At 46.3% G+C, this 18,161-nt stretch overlaps 1 protein-coding gene across 1 annotated transcript in view; it reads right to left on the reverse strand.

The window, feature by feature from the left end:
• LOC135175368 (alpha-2-macroglobulin-like protein 1) overlaps positions 1-15,548 on the reverse strand; it is a 35,918-nt gene extending 20,370 nt beyond the window's left edge. The window contains exons 1-11 of the mRNA XM_064143400.1: positions 15,490-15,548; positions 14,599-14,782; positions 13,424-13,586; positions 12,848-12,900; positions 11,704-11,724; positions 10,419-10,578; positions 9,874-9,958; positions 7,358-7,469; positions 2,842-2,956; positions 2,325-2,434; positions 1,674-1,841 (exon numbers count right to left, since the gene is read on the reverse strand). Coding sequence (XP_063999470.1) covers positions 1,674-1,841; positions 2,325-2,434; positions 2,842-2,956; positions 7,358-7,469; positions 9,874-9,958; positions 10,419-10,578; positions 11,704-11,724; positions 12,848-12,900; positions 13,424-13,586; positions 14,599-14,782; positions 15,490-15,548 — 1,230 coding nt within the window. The remainder of the gene's footprint in view (positions 1-1,673; positions 1,842-2,324; positions 2,435-2,841; positions 2,957-7,357; positions 7,470-9,873; positions 9,959-10,418; positions 10,579-11,703; positions 11,725-12,847; positions 12,901-13,423; positions 13,587-14,598; positions 14,783-15,489) is intronic.
• Positions 15,549-18,161: the final 2,613 nt, after the last annotated feature.

The following is an 18,161-nucleotide window of genomic DNA, read 5'->3' on the forward strand; positions in this document are numbered from 1 at the left end:
TGCCCCTGTACTCTGCACTGGTTAGACCACACCTTGAGTACTGTGTTCAGTTCTGGGCCCCCCAGTTTAGGAGGGACATCGAGATGCTTGAGCGTGTCTAGAGAAGGGCGACGAGGCTGGTGAGAGACCTCGAGCACAAGCCCTACGAGGAGAGGCTGAGAGAGCAGGGATTGTTTAGCCTGGAGAAGAGGAGGCTCGGGGATGACCTTATTGCTGTCTACAACTACCTGAGGGGTGGTTGTGGCCAGGAGGAGGTTGCTCTCTTCTCTCAGGTGGCCAGCGCCAGAACAAGAGGACACAGCCTCAGGCTGCGCCAGGGGAAATTTAGGCTCGAGGTGAGGAGAAAGTTCTTCACTGAGAGAGTCATTGGACACTGGAATGGGCTGCCCGGGGAGGTGGTGGAGTCGCCGCCCCTGGGGCTGTTCAAGGCAAGATTGGACGTGGCACTTGGTGCCATGGTCTAGCCTTGAGCTCTGTGGTAAAGGGTTGGACTTGATGATCTATGAGGTCTCTTCCAACCTTGGTGATACTGTGATACTGTGATACCTCCCTGGGCAACCCATTCCAGCCTCTCACCACTCTCATGATCAACAACTTCCTCCTCACCTCCACTCTGAATCTCCCCACCTCCAGCTTTGCTCCATTTCCCCCAGTCCTGTCACTCCCTCATAGCCTAAAAAATCCCTCCCCAGCTGTTTTGTAGGCCGCCTTCAGATACTGGAAGGCCACAAGAAGGTCATCTGGGAACCTCCTCTTCTGCAGACTGCACAGCCCCAACTCTTTCAGTCTGTCCTCATAGCAGAGCTGCTCCAGCCCTCTGAGAATCCTTGTGGCCCTTCTCTGGACACACTCCAGCATCTCCACATCCCTCTTGTAATAGGGGCTCCAGAACTGGATGCAGTACTCCAGGTGGGGTCTCACCAGAGCACAATAGAGGGGGAGAATCACCTCCCTCACCCAACTGGCCACACTTCTCCTGATGCGGCCCAGGATCTGGTTGGCTTTCTGTGCTGCCAGTGCACACTGTTGGCTCATGTTGAGCTTCTCATCTACCAGTACCCCCACATCCCTCCCCTCAGGGTGCTCTCCAGCCAGTCACTGCCCAGCCTGGAGTTGTGTTTGGGATTGCCTTGACCCAGATGCAGGACCTCGTACTTGGTCTTGTTGAACCTCCTGAGGTTGGCTTGTGCCCACCTCTCCAGCCTGTCCAGGTCCCTCTGGATGGCACCCCTGCCCTCCAGCCTGTCTCCTGCACCACGCAGCTTGGTGTTGTCAGAAAACTTGCTCAGGGTGCACTCAATGCCTCTCTCCATGGCACCAACAAAGACGTTGGATTGAGACTGGTCCCAGTACTGATCTCTGAGGGACTGCACTTGTCACTGGCCTCCACTTGGAGATGAACCCTTTGACAGATACTCTTTGGGTGTGGCCATTAAGCCAGTTCTTTATCCATCTAGTGATCCACCCATCAAACCCATGTGTCACCAGCTTGGAGACCAGAATGTGGTGCAGGACAGTGTCAAAAGGCATTCCTCAGGTCCATGTAAATGACATCAGTTGCTTACCCCTCATCTATTAATGTTGTGACTTGCTGGAGGTTGGAGGGCAGGCATGGTGGGCACTGGCAGAAATCCAGGATTCCTGTTTTTTCTGTATGCAGAGGTGAAACTTACTTCCAAAGACACTGATGAGCTGTTCCAGGCAGTTGTGTCCAGGTTGAATAATGCTATTCCATCGCTGTCTGTGATGTATGTTTTGATTAACTTACGCCTTGTGAATTTTATCACAAGATAAACTTTTCTGTTTTTCATAGCATTTCCGTAGTGGTCCTGAAGTTTAATCTGGTCACAACAGGGTGAGGCAGAAAAGCAAGTCAGATATTTCTTCCAGATTAACCCCAAAACCTTCCTCCTTCTGACAAACACAGAGCCTCTTGAGTTAGGTGGCCATAACTTCAGTACTTTTCCTAAGAAGAGCGAAGACCTATAAAAGACCCTTATCTCTAAAGCTAAGGCAAAAGTGAAAAAAACCTGTCCATTGTAAAACATGTGTGTGACTAGAAGTGTAAGGAGATTATCTCCTAGCCAACAGCTGAGATGTCCTTGTATCCCAGCATCCCTGATGAGACATCTGGGAAACTGAAATGCAGGAACTGGAGCTCTGGAGCTGTCAAGTAATGTGACACACTGCAACGTGTGAAGAACTGAAAATGGTCAGCAGGGTCAGCAAAATTTGCTAGACACTGAATTTCTTGGCAAATGGTGGGGAGGGATGAAGCAAAGGCGGGGGGGGGGGGGGGAGGGGGGAGGGAGGGGCAAAATCACCTTCCCCCTGTAGGGTACTCCAGGGATGTAATATGCATTTGGTGTCTCAAACACTGCCCTTGCAGCTGTCCTGGAGAGGAGGATTTGTCTGGAGGTGTTGATCTGCAGACCTGTTGCAACAGAGTTCAAGGAAGTAGGATCGTTATCAGAGGTGATTACCAAACCCTGGTTTAATCTCAGTCAGCTATTCCAGCTTCTTAAGTGGAGTGTCTTAAACTTCCTTCTCACCATCACCCTTCAAGATTTGGAGGTGCTTCCCATGGGAAGTCCTTCCTTAGTTAAGATGGCTCCAAACCCATTTATGGCCTCATGAAACATGCTCCTAGTCATGCTTTGCCTTCCTTACTGCTGGCAGAAGCAATTTGTGGGCACGGTGAGTTCCAAAGGCAGGAGTGCTGTGTCCTGTGATGGTGTCAGCATCAGGTGAAGGAAAAGGGAAGGTGTGCCCCCTTTGACCCTCACACTCCTAAAATGGTCCTTCTTGCCCTTGCATCTTCTCTACTAAGCCCCTGAGTACCTGTGCTCATCTCCAGGAGAGAAGCTTCTGCATAGAGCTTGCTGTCTTCCTCGGTGGGAGACAGGATGAAGACTGATGTGCTTACAGAAGAGGTGAAGCACCCCTTGCTTGTGGTCTGCAAAAGGAAATAGATACTATTCAGGGCTGCAGAGAAGGAAAAGAGGCAGAAGTACAATATTCTGCTATAACTTGATTGCAATGCAGTCATCAAGCAGAGAGAGTTATGACTCACATTTTCAATTATGTGTTTTCTATTTTATGTGTGTCCATAGGTGTCATTAATTGATAACACAAAACCTACAGGGGTGGCTGACACAACTGAAGGCTGTGCTGCCATCCAGCATGACCTGGACAGGCTGGAGAGTTGGGCAGAGAGTAATTTTATGAAATTCAACAAGGGCAAGAGTAGGGTCCTGCACCTAGGGAGGAATAATCCCCTGCACTGGTATAGGTTAGGGTCTGACCTGCTGGAATGCAGCTCTGTAGAAAAAGATCTAAGAGTCCTGGTGGACAATAGGATGAGCAGAAGCCAGCAATGTGTCCTCTTGGCCCCACCAAGAAGGCAAATGGTATCTTGGGATGCATCAAGAAGAATATGCGCAGCAGGCTGAGGGAGGTTATCTGCCACCTCTACTCTGCCTTGATAAGGCCTCAATTTCAGCTGGAGTACTGTAAGCAGTTCTGGCCTCCCCAGCTCAAGATGAACACAAAACTGCTTGAGGGAGTACAGCAAAGGGTTACAAAGATGATTAGGGGACTGGGGCTCCAGTGAAGAAAGGATGAGGGACTTGGGTCTTTTTAGCCTAGAGAAGATTGAGGGGGTATTCTTATCAAGCCTTATCAGTGCTTATAAATACTAAATGGGTGGGTATCACGACTCTGAGGCCAGTGGTTTTTCAGTGGTGCCTGATGACAGGACAAGGGGTAAAATGCCCAAACTTGAATATATGAAGTTCCATCTAAACATGAGGAGGAACTTCTTTGCTTTGAGGAAGACACAGCCCTGAACGGGCTGCCCAGACAAGATTCAGAGTCTGTCTTTGGGGACTTTCAAAACCCTCTTGGATGCCATCCTTGCAGCCTGCTCTAGGCAGGGGGGTTGGATTAGATGACCTCCTTTCTAACCCCTGTCATTCATTCATTCATTAATGCAGTTATGGTATAGGAATATAAATCAAAACATGCATCACAATTTTATCAAAGTTGCAATGTTGTTAACTTTGTAGCTTTAGCAGAAAGCTGAAGACTACACTGACTGGCTCATAGAGTATGAGTATGGCTCATAGAGAACTGAGTATTTTAATAGAGCTAGCTAGAAAAACTTCAGAGTCAAGTGAAAACTCAAAGTAATGAATCCTTTTCAGAGTTGGAAGATTACAACTACTGTAACAAGTCATGATGACAAATCATAAAGCATGAGAATTTTTCAAGCATATGTGTACAAAAGAAGATACTTTGTTATGAATGGAAATATGTAACAAGTAAAATCTAAAAATATGATGTATATATATATATATATATATATATCTGCCTATAGACATATATATATATTTATAGAGAGAAAATAAAGTTTCGAAGCCATGGTGTGACATGGCTATGGAATTACCTATGTCTATTCCACACCTTCAGTGTTCTTGTGCAGCTCCAGATTCACCTTTACATGACAATTTTGCACCTGAGAAAGCTCTATTAATTGTTGCTTCTTATATTGCAACAATTACTGGAAAAATTATGCTTCTTTCATTAAAAGAACAGTACTCCTAATCTTTCTCTGAAATTACAGAATGCTAGGTGCTGGAAGAGACCTCTGAAGATCATCTGCTCCAATCCTCCTACTAAAGCAGGTTCAGCTAGAGCAGGCTGCACAGGAGCATGTCCAGACAGGTCTTGAAAGTTTCCAGAGGAGCCTCTGCAACCTCTCTGGGCAGTCCAGTACCCTCAAAGTAAAGACATTTCTCTTTATATTTCCTTAAATTCCACTTTTCTAGTCCATATCACTAATAAGTGAAATTACAGAGAAGAACATCTGGGGGCAAAGACTTCTCAGTTTGTCTTGGTAACAATAATTGCATTAACTGAATATAAACAATCATTTTTTAGTCTATATATTCATTACAGAGGTTGGCAAACTTTCCCTGCATAGCAATTAATTCTGTTCATTCATCCCTTCACACTCTCTCCTGTGTTGTGCTCCTTAGAATCATAGAATTATTTCAGTTGGAAAAGATCTTTAATATCTCTGAATCCAGCCATTATTTATTCTAGTAAGACTGGTGCTAATCCATCTCCCTCAGCACCACATCTCTGCATCCTTTAAATACCTCCAGGGATGGGGATTCAATCACCTCACTGGGGAGCCTATTTCAGTGTTTGAGAACCTTTTCAGTGAAGAAAGATCTTCCAATGTCCAAGCAAAATCTCCCCTGGTGCAACTTGAGGCCGTTTCCTCCCACTTGATACTAGGGAGAAGACACCAACACCCAGCTCATTCCAACCTCCTTTCACAGAGTTGTAGAGAGCAAGAAAGACTCCCTTTAAGGCTCCTTTACTCTAAACTAAACAATCCCAGTTCTCTCACAGGATCACAGGTTCACAGGATGTTAGGGGTTGGAAGTAGATTATCAAGTCCAACCGCACTGCCAGAGCAGGACAATACTATCACAGAGGAACACACCCAGATGGGCCTTGAAAGTCTCCAGGCAAGGAGACTCCATAACCTCTCTGGGGAGCCTGTTCCAGTGCTTTGGGACCCTTACAGGAAAGAAGTTCCCTCTTGTGTTGAGGTGGAACCTCCTGTGCTGCAACTTACACACATTGTTCCTTGTCCTATCCCAGGGAGCAGTGAGCAGAACCTGTCAATCCCACCACCCAGCCCCGACCCCCAGCCCTCAGATATTTACAAACATTTATTAAATCCCCTTTCAGTCTTCTCTTCTCCAGACTGAAAAGCCCCAGGTCCCTCAGCCTCTCCTCATCAGGCAGCCCTCCAGGCCCCTCATCATCCTCGTAGCCCTCTGCTGGACCCTCTCCAGCAGATCCCTGTCCCTCTTAAACTGGGAAGCCCAAAACTGAACACAGTATTCAAGATGAGGTCTCACCAGGGCAGAGGGGGAAGAGAACCGCCCTGGATCTGCTGGACACACTCTTCTTAATGCACCCCAGGATCCCATTGGACTTTTTGGCCACAAGGCCATATTGCTGTGCCATGGTTTACTTGTTACACACCAGCACTCCCAGGTCCCTCTCCACAGGGCAGTTCTCCAGCAGATCACCCCCCAGCCTGTATTGATGCAGTTTATTTTCCTCCTCAGGTGCAGGACTTTGCACTTGGCCTTGTTCAACCACTTTTGGTTCCTCTGTGCCCAGCTCTGTCTGTCCAGGTCTCACTGGATGGCAGCACAGCCTGCAGCTGTCTCAGCCAAGTCTCCCACTTTGGGGTCATCAGCAAACTTGCTGAGCAGACTCTGTCTGTCTGTGCCCTCATCAATGGCATTGATGAAGATGTCGAACAGGACTGGACCCAGCACTGATCCCAGGGGACTCCACTAATTACAGCTCTCCAAATGGACCTGGCACCATTGATCACCACTCTTTGAACTCTATCCTGTAACCACACTTCCTGAGCTTGCTGACTAGGATGTCATGGGAGATGGTGTCAAAGGTCTTGCTAAAGTCAAGGTAGACTACATCCACTGGTCTCCCTGAATATACCCATTCAGTTACGGCATCACAGAGTGCTATCAGGTTAGTCAAACATGACTTCCCCTTGGTAAATCCATGCTGATTACTCCTAATAACTTTCTTCTCTTCCAAGTGTCTTAAGATGCCCTCCAGAAGGAGACACTCCATCATTTTTCCCCTCATCTGCTTCTCACATGATTTGTCTCCAGTTCTTTCAGCACCTTCATTGATCTTCTCTGGACATGCTTCGGCACTTCAACCCTTGTAGGGAGGGCCCCAAAGCTGAACACAGGACTCAAGGTGTGGCCTCACCAATGTTGAGTACAGGGGAACACTCACCTCTATGGTCCTGCTGGTCTTACTATACCTGATACAGGCCAGGATGCTGGTGACCTTCCTGGCCATCTGGGCACTCTGCTGACTCATGTTCAGCTGACTGTCATTCAACACACCTGAGTTTCTGTCTGATGGGTATCGTTCCAGCCACTCTTCCCCAAGCCTGGAGCGCTCATGGGTTTATTGTTACCCAAATGTCTGACCCAGTACCTATCCTTGTTTAATCTCATACAGATGGCCTCAGCCCCTTGATCTGGCCTGTTCAGGTCCCTCTGTAGAGCCTTCCTCAAGCAGATCAACACCCTCCCAGCTTAGTGTCAGATATAGATATTGATAAAGATATTAAAGAGAACTGGCCCCACCACTGAGCCTTATAGATTCACTACTTGTGACTGGTTGCCAGCTGGGTTTAATTGTATTCATCACCAGTCTCTAGGCCGAACCACACAGTCAGGTTTTTACCCTGTAGTACATAGGTATCATCCAGGATTTTACTTACTGGACCGCTATATTCCTTACAGATGTCCCTGCTGGCATTCTGAGGACGTCTCCTTGCCTTCTGACACAAAGTCACTCGCATGGTTCCTTGCACTGCTTTTCCATAGCTGTACCTGCAGGGAGAACACCAGAGGAGCTGCTGAGCAGAGGCATTGCTTGTTTTGACAGGCAGGCATAAATGAAACTGGAGAACATTGTCTACTTTTAGAGCGCAGTAGCATGGCCCTGCATCAAACAGGGGCACAAACAAAGCACAGGCAAGAAAGAACTTGCACTCCCTGAATCTCTCTTACTTCTGCTTGCTGTTACAGAATCACAGAATGGTAGGGATTGGAAGGGACCTTCAGAGATCATCTACTCCAGCTCCCCTGATGAAGCAGATTGCATACATCGAGTTGCACAGGAATGCATGCACACAGGTTTTGAAAAAGGAAACTCCACAGCCTCTCTGGTGAGCCTGCTCCAGTGCTCCAGCACCCTCACGGGAAACAGATTTTTCCTTCTGTTCAGTGAAAACTGTGTTTGAGTTTGTGCCTGTTGTTCTTTGTCCTATCACTGAGCCCAGCCCATTCTGTGTGAAAATGTTGCACCCAAAGAGTGGGGTTAGATTCCACTGTTCAGTGCACCAGATGTTGCAGGCTGCATGCCTGCTATCACTGCTTGCCATCGGGACAACAGTAAACACACCCATAAACCAATATGGTTCGGGCGAGCTGCCTGAGCTTCAGAAAGATCCAAATACGAATTATGCTGAAGCCGTTTATTGATCATGACAGCCTGAATTTATACACTCAGCCAGTAGAGCACACGCCTACACATTAGCATAATTAGTCAGGGACAACCCACCACATATGCATAAGTACACACCTTGTTATTCTCGTTAGTAAGGTCCGTTATCTACCCCTTCTGAGATAAGGTGTCCAGCTGCATGTGAGAACCAAGGTCTGTTATTACAAGGATCTGCCTGTTGTCTCTTCTCTTCGCTCTGTTCCCACAGCAGTCCTGCACCTGCACCCCACAACTCTTGTGCATTCTGCATTCCCACATGAAACCTTTACATGTTTATAAGAATTTATAAGATCCTCTCTCAGTTTTCTCTTCTCCAAGGCTAAAGTCCCCCAAGTCTCTCAGCCGCTTCCCAATCACAGAGACGCTCCAGTGCCCTGACCATATTTGTAACCCTGTTTTGGACTCTCTCCAGTAGTTCTCTGACTTTCATCAGCTGGAGAGCCTCGAAGTGGACACACTACTTCAGGTGTGGCCTCACCAGAGCGGAGTAGAGTCCTGGAATTGTAGTCAGAGACAGAGACCTGACCTGAGATGATGTGTCCATGCAGCAATTGGTAGAAATATTAGCTCAGCTGTGAAAGCAGCAGAAACCTGTGTCCCTGCAGACAGCAATAACAAGTGTATGGCACTGACAGAGCTACAGAGTGCCCTCAGACCTGCCTTGCTATGGGTATAAGTCATGATCTGAACTCGTGTTTCCATCATCAGCCCTGCTCTGCTGTTTTTTTTACAACATACAACAGAAGTGTGTCCTGGTCAGGGCAGACATTTCACCTGCCAGCCTTGTTACCTTTACCACCTTTGACTCCTTTTTGACATTTCCTTTGGAGCAATGCTCCTGACAATATCAATAACAGGAAGACATCTATGACCCATTCTAGGGATGCAGAGTGCTGTTCTGTTTTCTACTAGAGCTTCATGTAGTCCAATTTCAAATGTGCAAGTTAATGAGAAATGATGTCAAACCATCAGCTGAAAGAAACTAAAACTCAACCTCAAATACAGATGAGGGCAAATACTCTTATCTATCTACAAAGTGCTTTCCAGAACATTCTCCCTCCTCCTTTATGCTTACATCGTCTGAGATCATGCCTGCCTTCATGTCTTCATTTGCTCAGTTTTTGCTAATGACTATGTAACTAGAAAAAAACACATGCTTCTTCCAAAAAGGTAGTGGAGCTCAGCAGCACATGAGAAGGAAGAGCATAATCTTACAAAGCCGCACCAGTTCCTGCTCCTTTGCCTCAACAGAACAGCATCATTGGAATAGGCTGCCCAAGGAGGTGATGCAGTCATCATGCCTGGAGGTGTTTAAAAAACACGTAGACATGGCACTTTGAGACATGATTTAATGGCCATGATGGTGTTTGGTTGATGGATACACTTGATCTTAAACGTCTTTTCCAAAAGAAACTATTCGATGATTCTGTATCAGATATGCATTTTCCCCCAGAAAAGGTCTTTCAAGGCTGGATATGCACACAGCTTCCAGAGCAGACTATCATTCGCCTCCTATGGTTGGATTATCTGTTCCAAGAGTGGCACATGCACCTTTTCCCCAAGAAAGAAACCATCAGTTTGACTCTTGCACTTTTTGAGATTCTTCAAAAGTAATGACTGTGTTTGGCCCTTCTTGAGCCAGTTGCCCTTGATGGGTTTGATAGGAGATACACAGAAGGAGAGATTACTTTAATAAGCAATTTCTTTTCCCTTGAGCATTCACCTTACCTGCCACACACACGCAGTGGGTAAGTTTTATCTGAAGCATAAATCTGAGCTGGTCCCTCGAAGAAAACATAAACCTTTTGCAACACTGGAGAAAAAAAAAAACAACAACACATCAACACGTAGTTACTCCATCAGAGGGAACAGACTACCTAGACATAGGATCACATGTGTTCATGTAAGGCTGGAGTCCCGTGAAAGAACATGTTCAAGTAAACGATGAATTAAAAATAGTGAAACCAAAGAGAGAATCACTTTTTTTTTTTCCCCTCAACATATTAACATTTTCACAGAGGTCTTTAGTGCATTCTCACTCTATGCCAGCCCAGCTGTTAGGAGATACCTTCTTCAGGACTCTCCAGCACAGAACTCTCCTTAGTGTTCATTTCCGATCTTGACATTGCCCACTCGTTACTCTATAGATTTGTGTTTAATCCTAGCTCTCAAAAGGTAAATCTTAGATGACAGCATTTGGGTATATATTTCTATACAGACAGAAACAAGCCACTTATTCCATCCCATTCTTTGTTCTCCATATTCCATCTTACCACGTTTCTCCACCTTAAAGGTACTGGATGCTTTTGAGTTCACCACACTGATAGTGTAAGTCCCCAAAGGAAGTTCAGCAGCTAACTGGAAAGAGAGTTCTGCAATGCCTTGTTTTGCCCTCACATCCAGCCACTGGCCAACACGGTTTTGGTTTGGGTTCTGCAGTTTGAAGGAAAGAGAGGAGAAGCTGTTGTCAATATCTGTTCTCTATTCAGAATCCACTGGACTCAAAGGCATTTCAGAGGCTATTTTGAACTCAGATGATGCTGAAGTGAACTGAGTGCTGGAGCATCAACAGAGGTGACCTCAACCCACTCAAGGTTACTCTATTCTGTAGTGTCATTAAAAAAGGGTCTTGACATTTAGACTCTCCGTTCTCATTTAAAGATGAACTGTAAGTTACCTAAAGCCTGGCTGGTGTTCCTGAATGTAGACATGGATGGAAATGGAACCATTTGGATCATCAATTCTTGTTAATAAGAACCATGTAGACAAAGTATGTGCATGCATAGAGTCATAATATAATTTTGATTGGAAAAGACCTTTAAGATCATTGAGTTCAGCCATTCTCTAACTCTACCAAGTCTGGTGCTAAATGGTGTCTTTCAGTGCCACAGCTCTGTGTCTTTGAAACACCTCCAGGGGTGGGGAGCCTTTTCCAGTGGCTGAGAATCCTTTCATGGAAGAAGTTCCTTCTAATGTCCAACCCAAACCTCTGCTGATACAACCATTTTCTCTCATCCTATCACTTGTGACTGGGAAAAAGAGATCAACACCCACCTCACTGCAATCTTCTTCCAGGAGGCTGTAGAGAGCAAGAAGGTCTTCCCTTAGCCTTATCTCCAGGCTAAACAGCCCCAGTCCCCATAGCTGCTCTTCACAAGACCTGTTCTCCAGACCCTTTGCCCCTCTCTGGACTCACTCCAGCATCTCAGTGCCCTTCTTATAATGAGGGCCACAAAACTGAAGCCAGTACTCAAAGTGTGCCGCCACCAGTGATGAGTTCAGAGGGACAATCCCTCCCCTGGTCCTGCCGGAGCCACTGTTCCTGATACATGGCATGCTGCTATTGGCATTCTTGGCCACCTGGGCACACACTGGCTCACGCTTAGCTGGCTGTAGATCAACACCACCAGGCCTTTCTCTGCTGTTTTTTTCCAGCCACACTTCCCCAGGCCTGGAGCATTACATGGGGTCGAATCTTGTCTCATTAAGACAGCGTCCAATGTGTATCTGTCCTGAAGTGCATTTTCTCATAACCCCTGAGGCATCTGAAGCACCCACCTGGACTTCCACCACAGAATACTGCAAAGCAAACAGACAGAAATATCAGAAGTGGGCATGACACAGTTATGTACGTATGAAGTTCTCTTACCCACCTAGCCTGTCTGCTGTTAGTAGAGGGACTGCCAGTCCCAAGTATTAGAATGCAAGGTTCTTGCTCCTACCAAGCCCAAGAGAACGGCTTTTAAACAGAAAGAAAAATATGTAGAATGGAAATCTGTGCTATTCCTTGGAGCTGCTTTTTAATCCTCAAAATCTTAGCATACATTTTGAGAGGTACTTTACAACTATGAAAGACACTATTTACAAATTTATATTTTAGAAAAAAGGTAGAAAGACTCACAAGAATCCCAATTTCACAGATATTAATAGGCTTCAATTTTGCAACATATATCCCAAGAATTAGCAAAACTGCATCACTTAAAGCAAAATACACCTCACGTTTTCCTGTGGAATCCCTGGCCTAGGACATAATGCTTGGAGATATGAATTACTGCTGACTGCAACTGATATGATTAGGGAGGAACAACAAAGGACATACCTCAGACCTTCTAGACATTTAATTTTCTGTTTGTTCATGTATCACTGCAGCTATGAACTAGGAGTCAGTAAACATGATCTGTTCTGAATTTCCGTCACAGCATTATCAACAGTTACAATGCTAATTTGCTTATACTCACGCAGGTCTGGCTGAGTCTGCTCACAACTTTTCTGGTCATGGTACTCATGGCCAGCAGCCCACAGACACTCCCAGAAGCTTTGCCTGGTTTATGGCAGGGAGGGTGGCAGGTGCCTACAGCTCCTGGTCTTCCCTCTACTAACAGCAGACTTCATAGTTTTAGGTTGATGGTTAGACTTTTTGATCTTAAAGATCTTTTCCAGCTTAAACAATTCTGTGACTCTAACTAAGCTAGCAGCAAACTCTGGCACAATCTCCAGATATCAGCAGCAACTCTGACCCTCCCACCAGTCTGCAGCTGCCCTATGAGAGGCACAATATAGTTTAGAGGAAGCTTGGGACTGGCCACCCAAGTGATGCAGACATTCTAGCTGTCTCAGCCTCCATGGTGTGGGGCTGGCAGAGGAGGCAGGACTAAAAGAGGAAGCCTGGAGATTTCCTCTCCACCATCTTGATGTGCTTTACCTTGCTGTTAATAGGAGCAAAATCCTCAGTCAGCGTCACAATCCGGAATCTCACTGAAGGGAGAAAACAAAGGAGAGCACGTCCTAGAGAGAGAATGCATTTGGGAAAGGAAATGCCCTGTATTTGCCTCATCCCTAAATCACACATCCCTACCAGCAGCACCATACCTGCCCTCCATCCCATTTTACCTATTGCTCATCCCTGCTCTTCCCCCCAAAACACCTCACAGCACCATTAGTAGTCAGCCCCAAAATTTAGAGTCTTTCCCATGGGCTAACCCTGCAGTTGCCCTTGCATTTCATCATCTGCAATATGAGCATACCAGTCCTACCTGGCCCTGGCTAAGAAGATTGCAATCAAGATTTCTTGGTTCTTAGAGCATGTGATATTGACCCTTGCAAGTTCTGTCCTATTCCTGAAGGTGGTGCGTGGATATACCACTCCACAAGGCAGCAGATAGCTTACAGCTCCATCCCCATGGAGACAACATGGCACAAAGCACTCAGCACACCACTCATAGGAATTTGGAAACAGAATACTGGCAGTGGTTGTCAGGTTGCTCCATACAATGTTCACCTAGCTCTCCTGGGTTATAGATGGGCTTCTCCATCTGGATGAAGGTGCCTGTGCCAGCTCTGTGGATCAGGACTTGCTTCTCCTCGTTTGCATTGAAGTAGTGGCCATTGGAGATGCGCAGGTGGACAGTGCCCACCTCCTGGATGCTTGCAGGTTGAGGGACCTAGGACATACAAGAGGAGCCATCAGCTTAGCAGGCAGTAGAAGACAAGATGGCATAAGAGCAATGCTGTTCCTGTTCTCCTTGCTCTTGCTGCACTGAGGCCTATTCTCTGGTCTCATCTTACTGTGAAGGTCAGCACATGGTGTCCCCTCAGCACTTTTTGTGTGACAACTTGTTTATGGAAGCACAAGGGACAATGCATTTGCACTTGGAACAAACCCAGGATGAGAGGAAAACAGAGCCTGTTCTGACACAGAAATTGTGTCTGCCTCTTCACAGGGACACTGTTAGAGCTTGCATGAAGTGCGATGGAGAAGACAACCAAAGGAAGAAAAGTTCTATGTTGAGGAGACATCTAGTACATGAGGGTCATGGAGGCTGAAGTCTACCCTTAGCATTGGCTCAAACCAAGAAAATAAGGTTCATGAGTTTGGTGCATCAGAAAGACTTGAGCCAAGCTTGTGTGTGTGCTCCCTCATGTCTTTCCTAGTCCTTCAGCACATTTTCCATCCCTTAAAGAGAAGCTTAAAGGGAAGCAGATGTGATGGAAGGCTGCCTGAGAGGAAAGCTCTGATTCTTCCTGCATTGCAATTCACTAATGACACCTTTTGACAGTACTTCTTTCTCAGAGGAGACAATGAGTTGCACAACTGCCACTTGGATGCTTCCAAGTGCCTTCATCCTCCTCAGTCCTTTAATGCCTGGCCAGGTAGCCTTCCCTAGGTGTGCCACCAAGGTGAATTGTGAGACACAGAAACAGTATCATGATAACAGACAAAGGCAGGGAGCAAAAACACCGAGCTCCCACTAAACACTCTCTGAAAACATTCACTCCTTTCCATGACCTCTCACCTCACATCAACCTCATTCTTTGTGTCTGTGGTGAGAGGAGTCATGAGTCAGTTGAGCACAACTGGAGCTGCTGGTCTGCCCTGACTAACATATTTACCAGGGAAGCTGGGAGCACTAGGAGTGCAGGGAGCTAAAGGTCCCTGCCAAGAATGACCCTCACCTGAAATTTGGAACACTCAAAGATCCAGTTGTTCCGGACAACTTTGCGGTAGAGACTGAGGTTGCCAGATGGATGCACAAGAGTTAAAGCCACACGAATAGGCTTCTCCACCCCACGGAGGTCCAAGCACACCCTCTGGGAAGATGGGTAAGGCAGTGCAGCTGGAACAATGATCAGGTACCTTCTGCAGTGGGAAAACAGAAGAGTAATTTCACTAACTCCTGGCACTAATACTTCATGGTCTGAGGAAGCAGGGGGTTTCCACCTCTCTAGGGGCAGGGACTGCTATTCTGCTGGAGTGAAAGGAATGAATTAACAATGGCAGTGGTGAATTAACACAGGTGGTGAGAGGTTTACAGTTGATTTCAGATGCAAGAGAAATGTTTCTTGATAACCTTGAGTCATGCTGGTGTATACATAATTTTGGACCATGCTACAGCAGCGGAGACCATCTCTGCTTCTGGAAAGGTAACCACTCTTAGATGTTGCCAATACACAACAGTCCAGCCTCTCAACAGAAAGGGATTTGCCCTTCTTGCTTTGAGATGGCTCCTCAACTACCTTGGCAGCAAACTGATTCTTGCTTTATCATCCCTAGACCAGCATCCCTTTTCATCTGCTCTTCTTCTTCAGGCTGCCTCAACCTACAGTCCCTCACTCTTCTTGTTCCCACTACCTGTTCTCACCTAGTTCTCATACAGCAGCAATATCCATGAGATAGGTTCCCATCTTCAGGAGTATCCTATGATCTTAAAAAATCATGTGGTGTGCTGCTTACCACCCTACATCTGTCCCTTCCAGAAGGTGACTTACAAACTCTCACTCTCTCTATACTATCCTGCCCCCTCCCTCAGCACCACAACTATCACCAGATAATTAAATGTCACTTACGGTTGTGCTGCTAACCCCAAGGTGTAGAGCAAGCCACTCAGGAGGAAGGGAGCCCACATTTTCATGGGACACCCCAGAGAGGTTGATTCCTCTGGAGGGCTGGTCAGGAGAGAAGGCAGGGTGTAGCTCGTCTCCTTCCAAGATCTCCAGTCCACCTGCTTGTTTTGCTGTTTCTCTCTGAAAGCAGAAAAGAAGCCTCAAAGTTCTCTTCCTTCTGCCTCATTCCTGTGTTTATAGTTCTGCATGCACAGGATTGTACCATCCAGGATGTACTCCAGCCAATCCAAGTGTTTCTGGACTCTACTCTCTTACCCGCCTGTGGATGGCTCAGCACGATTAAGACAAATTTGCTTTTGATTTTGCTAATCAACAGCTTATTTCCTGTTCATTGTGCTGACCCTGCTCCCCATGCCAACTGCGCCTCAGCCCCATTGTTCTGCCTCAGGTAGATTGGCCCACAGCTCCTTGGCACGTGCACTCAGCCCAAGTTCACTGAGAACTCTTGTGGTCAAACTGTCCCTAAGCTTTTTTGAAACTGTAGCTCCAGAGCCACATTTCACTCAGCATAGCACTCCAGGCCTTTGTGGAGTGCTGCCTTACCCAGGAGGATGTCATGGAGGGGTATTCTGCCCGTACACCAATTGTGGCGGAGGGGAGAAATTAATTAATGCAAGAGGATATTTATAAAAATATATATATTTAATAACTTCCAATATTCTGAACTCTCGCCACCCCCAACCACTGAACTTTAATATGCATTCTTACATGGTTATGAAAACATTCTAGGATACATATCTACAGAAATGTATTAATCACTAGCAAACATTGAAACTATTAACAGAGAGAGTTGTCCCTGTGGCTTAATGCTGCTTGAGGTCATATACTATTTGCCCAGCAAGGGTGAGCTGAAAGCTGTTTTCTGCTTTATGGCAGAGGTAATAGAAATTATAGAGGCATTCAAGTATTTACTCACAATTCTAATTAACCAACAACCACCCTCCGGGGCTATGTCACAGCCTATACGAATGTCCAATTCTCCAGTCTGTCTGTGGACTTTGAGGCTGGAATCCTCCGACTTCAGGGGAAACGGCAGTCTCTGACCTTGTGCTGCTGATTTCTTCTGGATGTTTTCCCCAGGGGTATGCAGGCAGGATCTCAGGTGCAGAGGCAGGATTCCACGCAGTCTGAGCATGGGTCTAACGCTGACTACTCAGGCCGACTGAATGCAGGCAAGTGGCTCTGCTCCTGGCAACTGGTGGCAGTGGTGCACACCAGGTAATCATACAAAGGCGGGCATAAAGCTGCAAGGAAGTACACAGGCAGGCAAGCAAGCAATGTGGCAAAGCCGCAAGTAATGTGGGGAAGGCTGCACATGAGCCTGTGCACTCATATTTATTAAATATGGACCAAGAGTTAATGGTCTCATTGGCCACTAGAATGACCAATCAGGTTGGCAGTCAGCCAAACCTTACCATGCTAGGCAAAAGCCACAGACCTGGACTTCAAATATGGGAATCACGTGGGCCTAGCACTAGGCAGGCACGAGATGGGCATGTGGGGACTTACACAATCAGGTGTCCTGGGCAACTGACTTTACAGCCCCAGTCTGTCCTGCCCCTTTGTGCTCGTTTACCTCTGGTGCAAGCAGAGAGACATGTCCAGGCAGAGCAGGCATAAATAAGCTCCTTTAGGGCCTACAGGCTCTCCACGACAGAGGAGAAGAGCACAGAGAGCAGGCAGAGCTCAGTCCTACAGCTATTGCCATTTAAAGAGGTACTCTTAACAGTTGCAGTTCATTCCAGATATATCACACAGTCCTCTGTAGGCCAGTTCAGAGCCAAATTGCACACACCCTCATGGATGGAAAGACAGTTGACCTTCAAATTTTGCCAGGAAAGATTTAGGTTTGATATCAGGAAAAAAATTATTTTCTGAAATAGTGGTCAGGCATTGGAACAGGCTGCCCAGGAAGATGGTGGAGTCATCATCTCTGAAGGTGTTAAAAAACTGTGACACTTTGGAACATGGTGGTGTTGGGTTGATGGTTGAACTCAACAATCTTAGAAGTCTTTTCTAGTCTTAATGGTTCTATGACTGTCATGCAGGTCAAAACCTGCATGGCTTGAGTCTCACAGGATCTCCTCTAGCTACCAAGAGGCTGTGGCTCTGGATATAATTGATGGGAACATACTCTTTCTAATTTGGAGGTTTCATTCTGCCTGTTAATATTATGCTTGCTAGTCTACTGATTATAGATTTCTTGAATTCTAGAATTACTATGAGTTGTCTTGGTTGAAAAAGACCTTTAAAATAATCAGATCCAACCAATAACATAACACTACCAAGTCTGGTGCTAAACCATGTCCCTCAGCACCACACCTCTGTGGCTTTTAAACACCTTCAGGCATAGGGATTCAACCATCTCCCCAGGGAACCTGTTCCAGTAAATGAGAATCCTTTCAGTGGAGAATGTCTGACCTAAACCTTCCCAACACAACTTTTTACCCTTTCTTTCTCATCCTATTCCTTGCTACTTGGGAAAACAGCAAACATCCACCCTGTTACAATCTCCTTTCAGGTAGTTGTAGAGGTAGATAGAGTTGTAAAGCTGTGTCTAGCTTCAGAACATTTCCCTCAAGATCTACAATAATTGAAAAGAAAATCTGATTCTT

This window comes from Pogoniulus pusillus, chromosome 5 (genome assembly GCF_015220805.1).
Source record: "Pogoniulus pusillus isolate bPogPus1 chromosome 5, bPogPus1.pri, whole genome shotgun sequence".
In the NCBI taxonomy this organism is placed as follows: Eukaryota; Metazoa; Chordata; class Aves; order Piciformes; family Lybiidae; genus Pogoniulus; species Pogoniulus pusillus.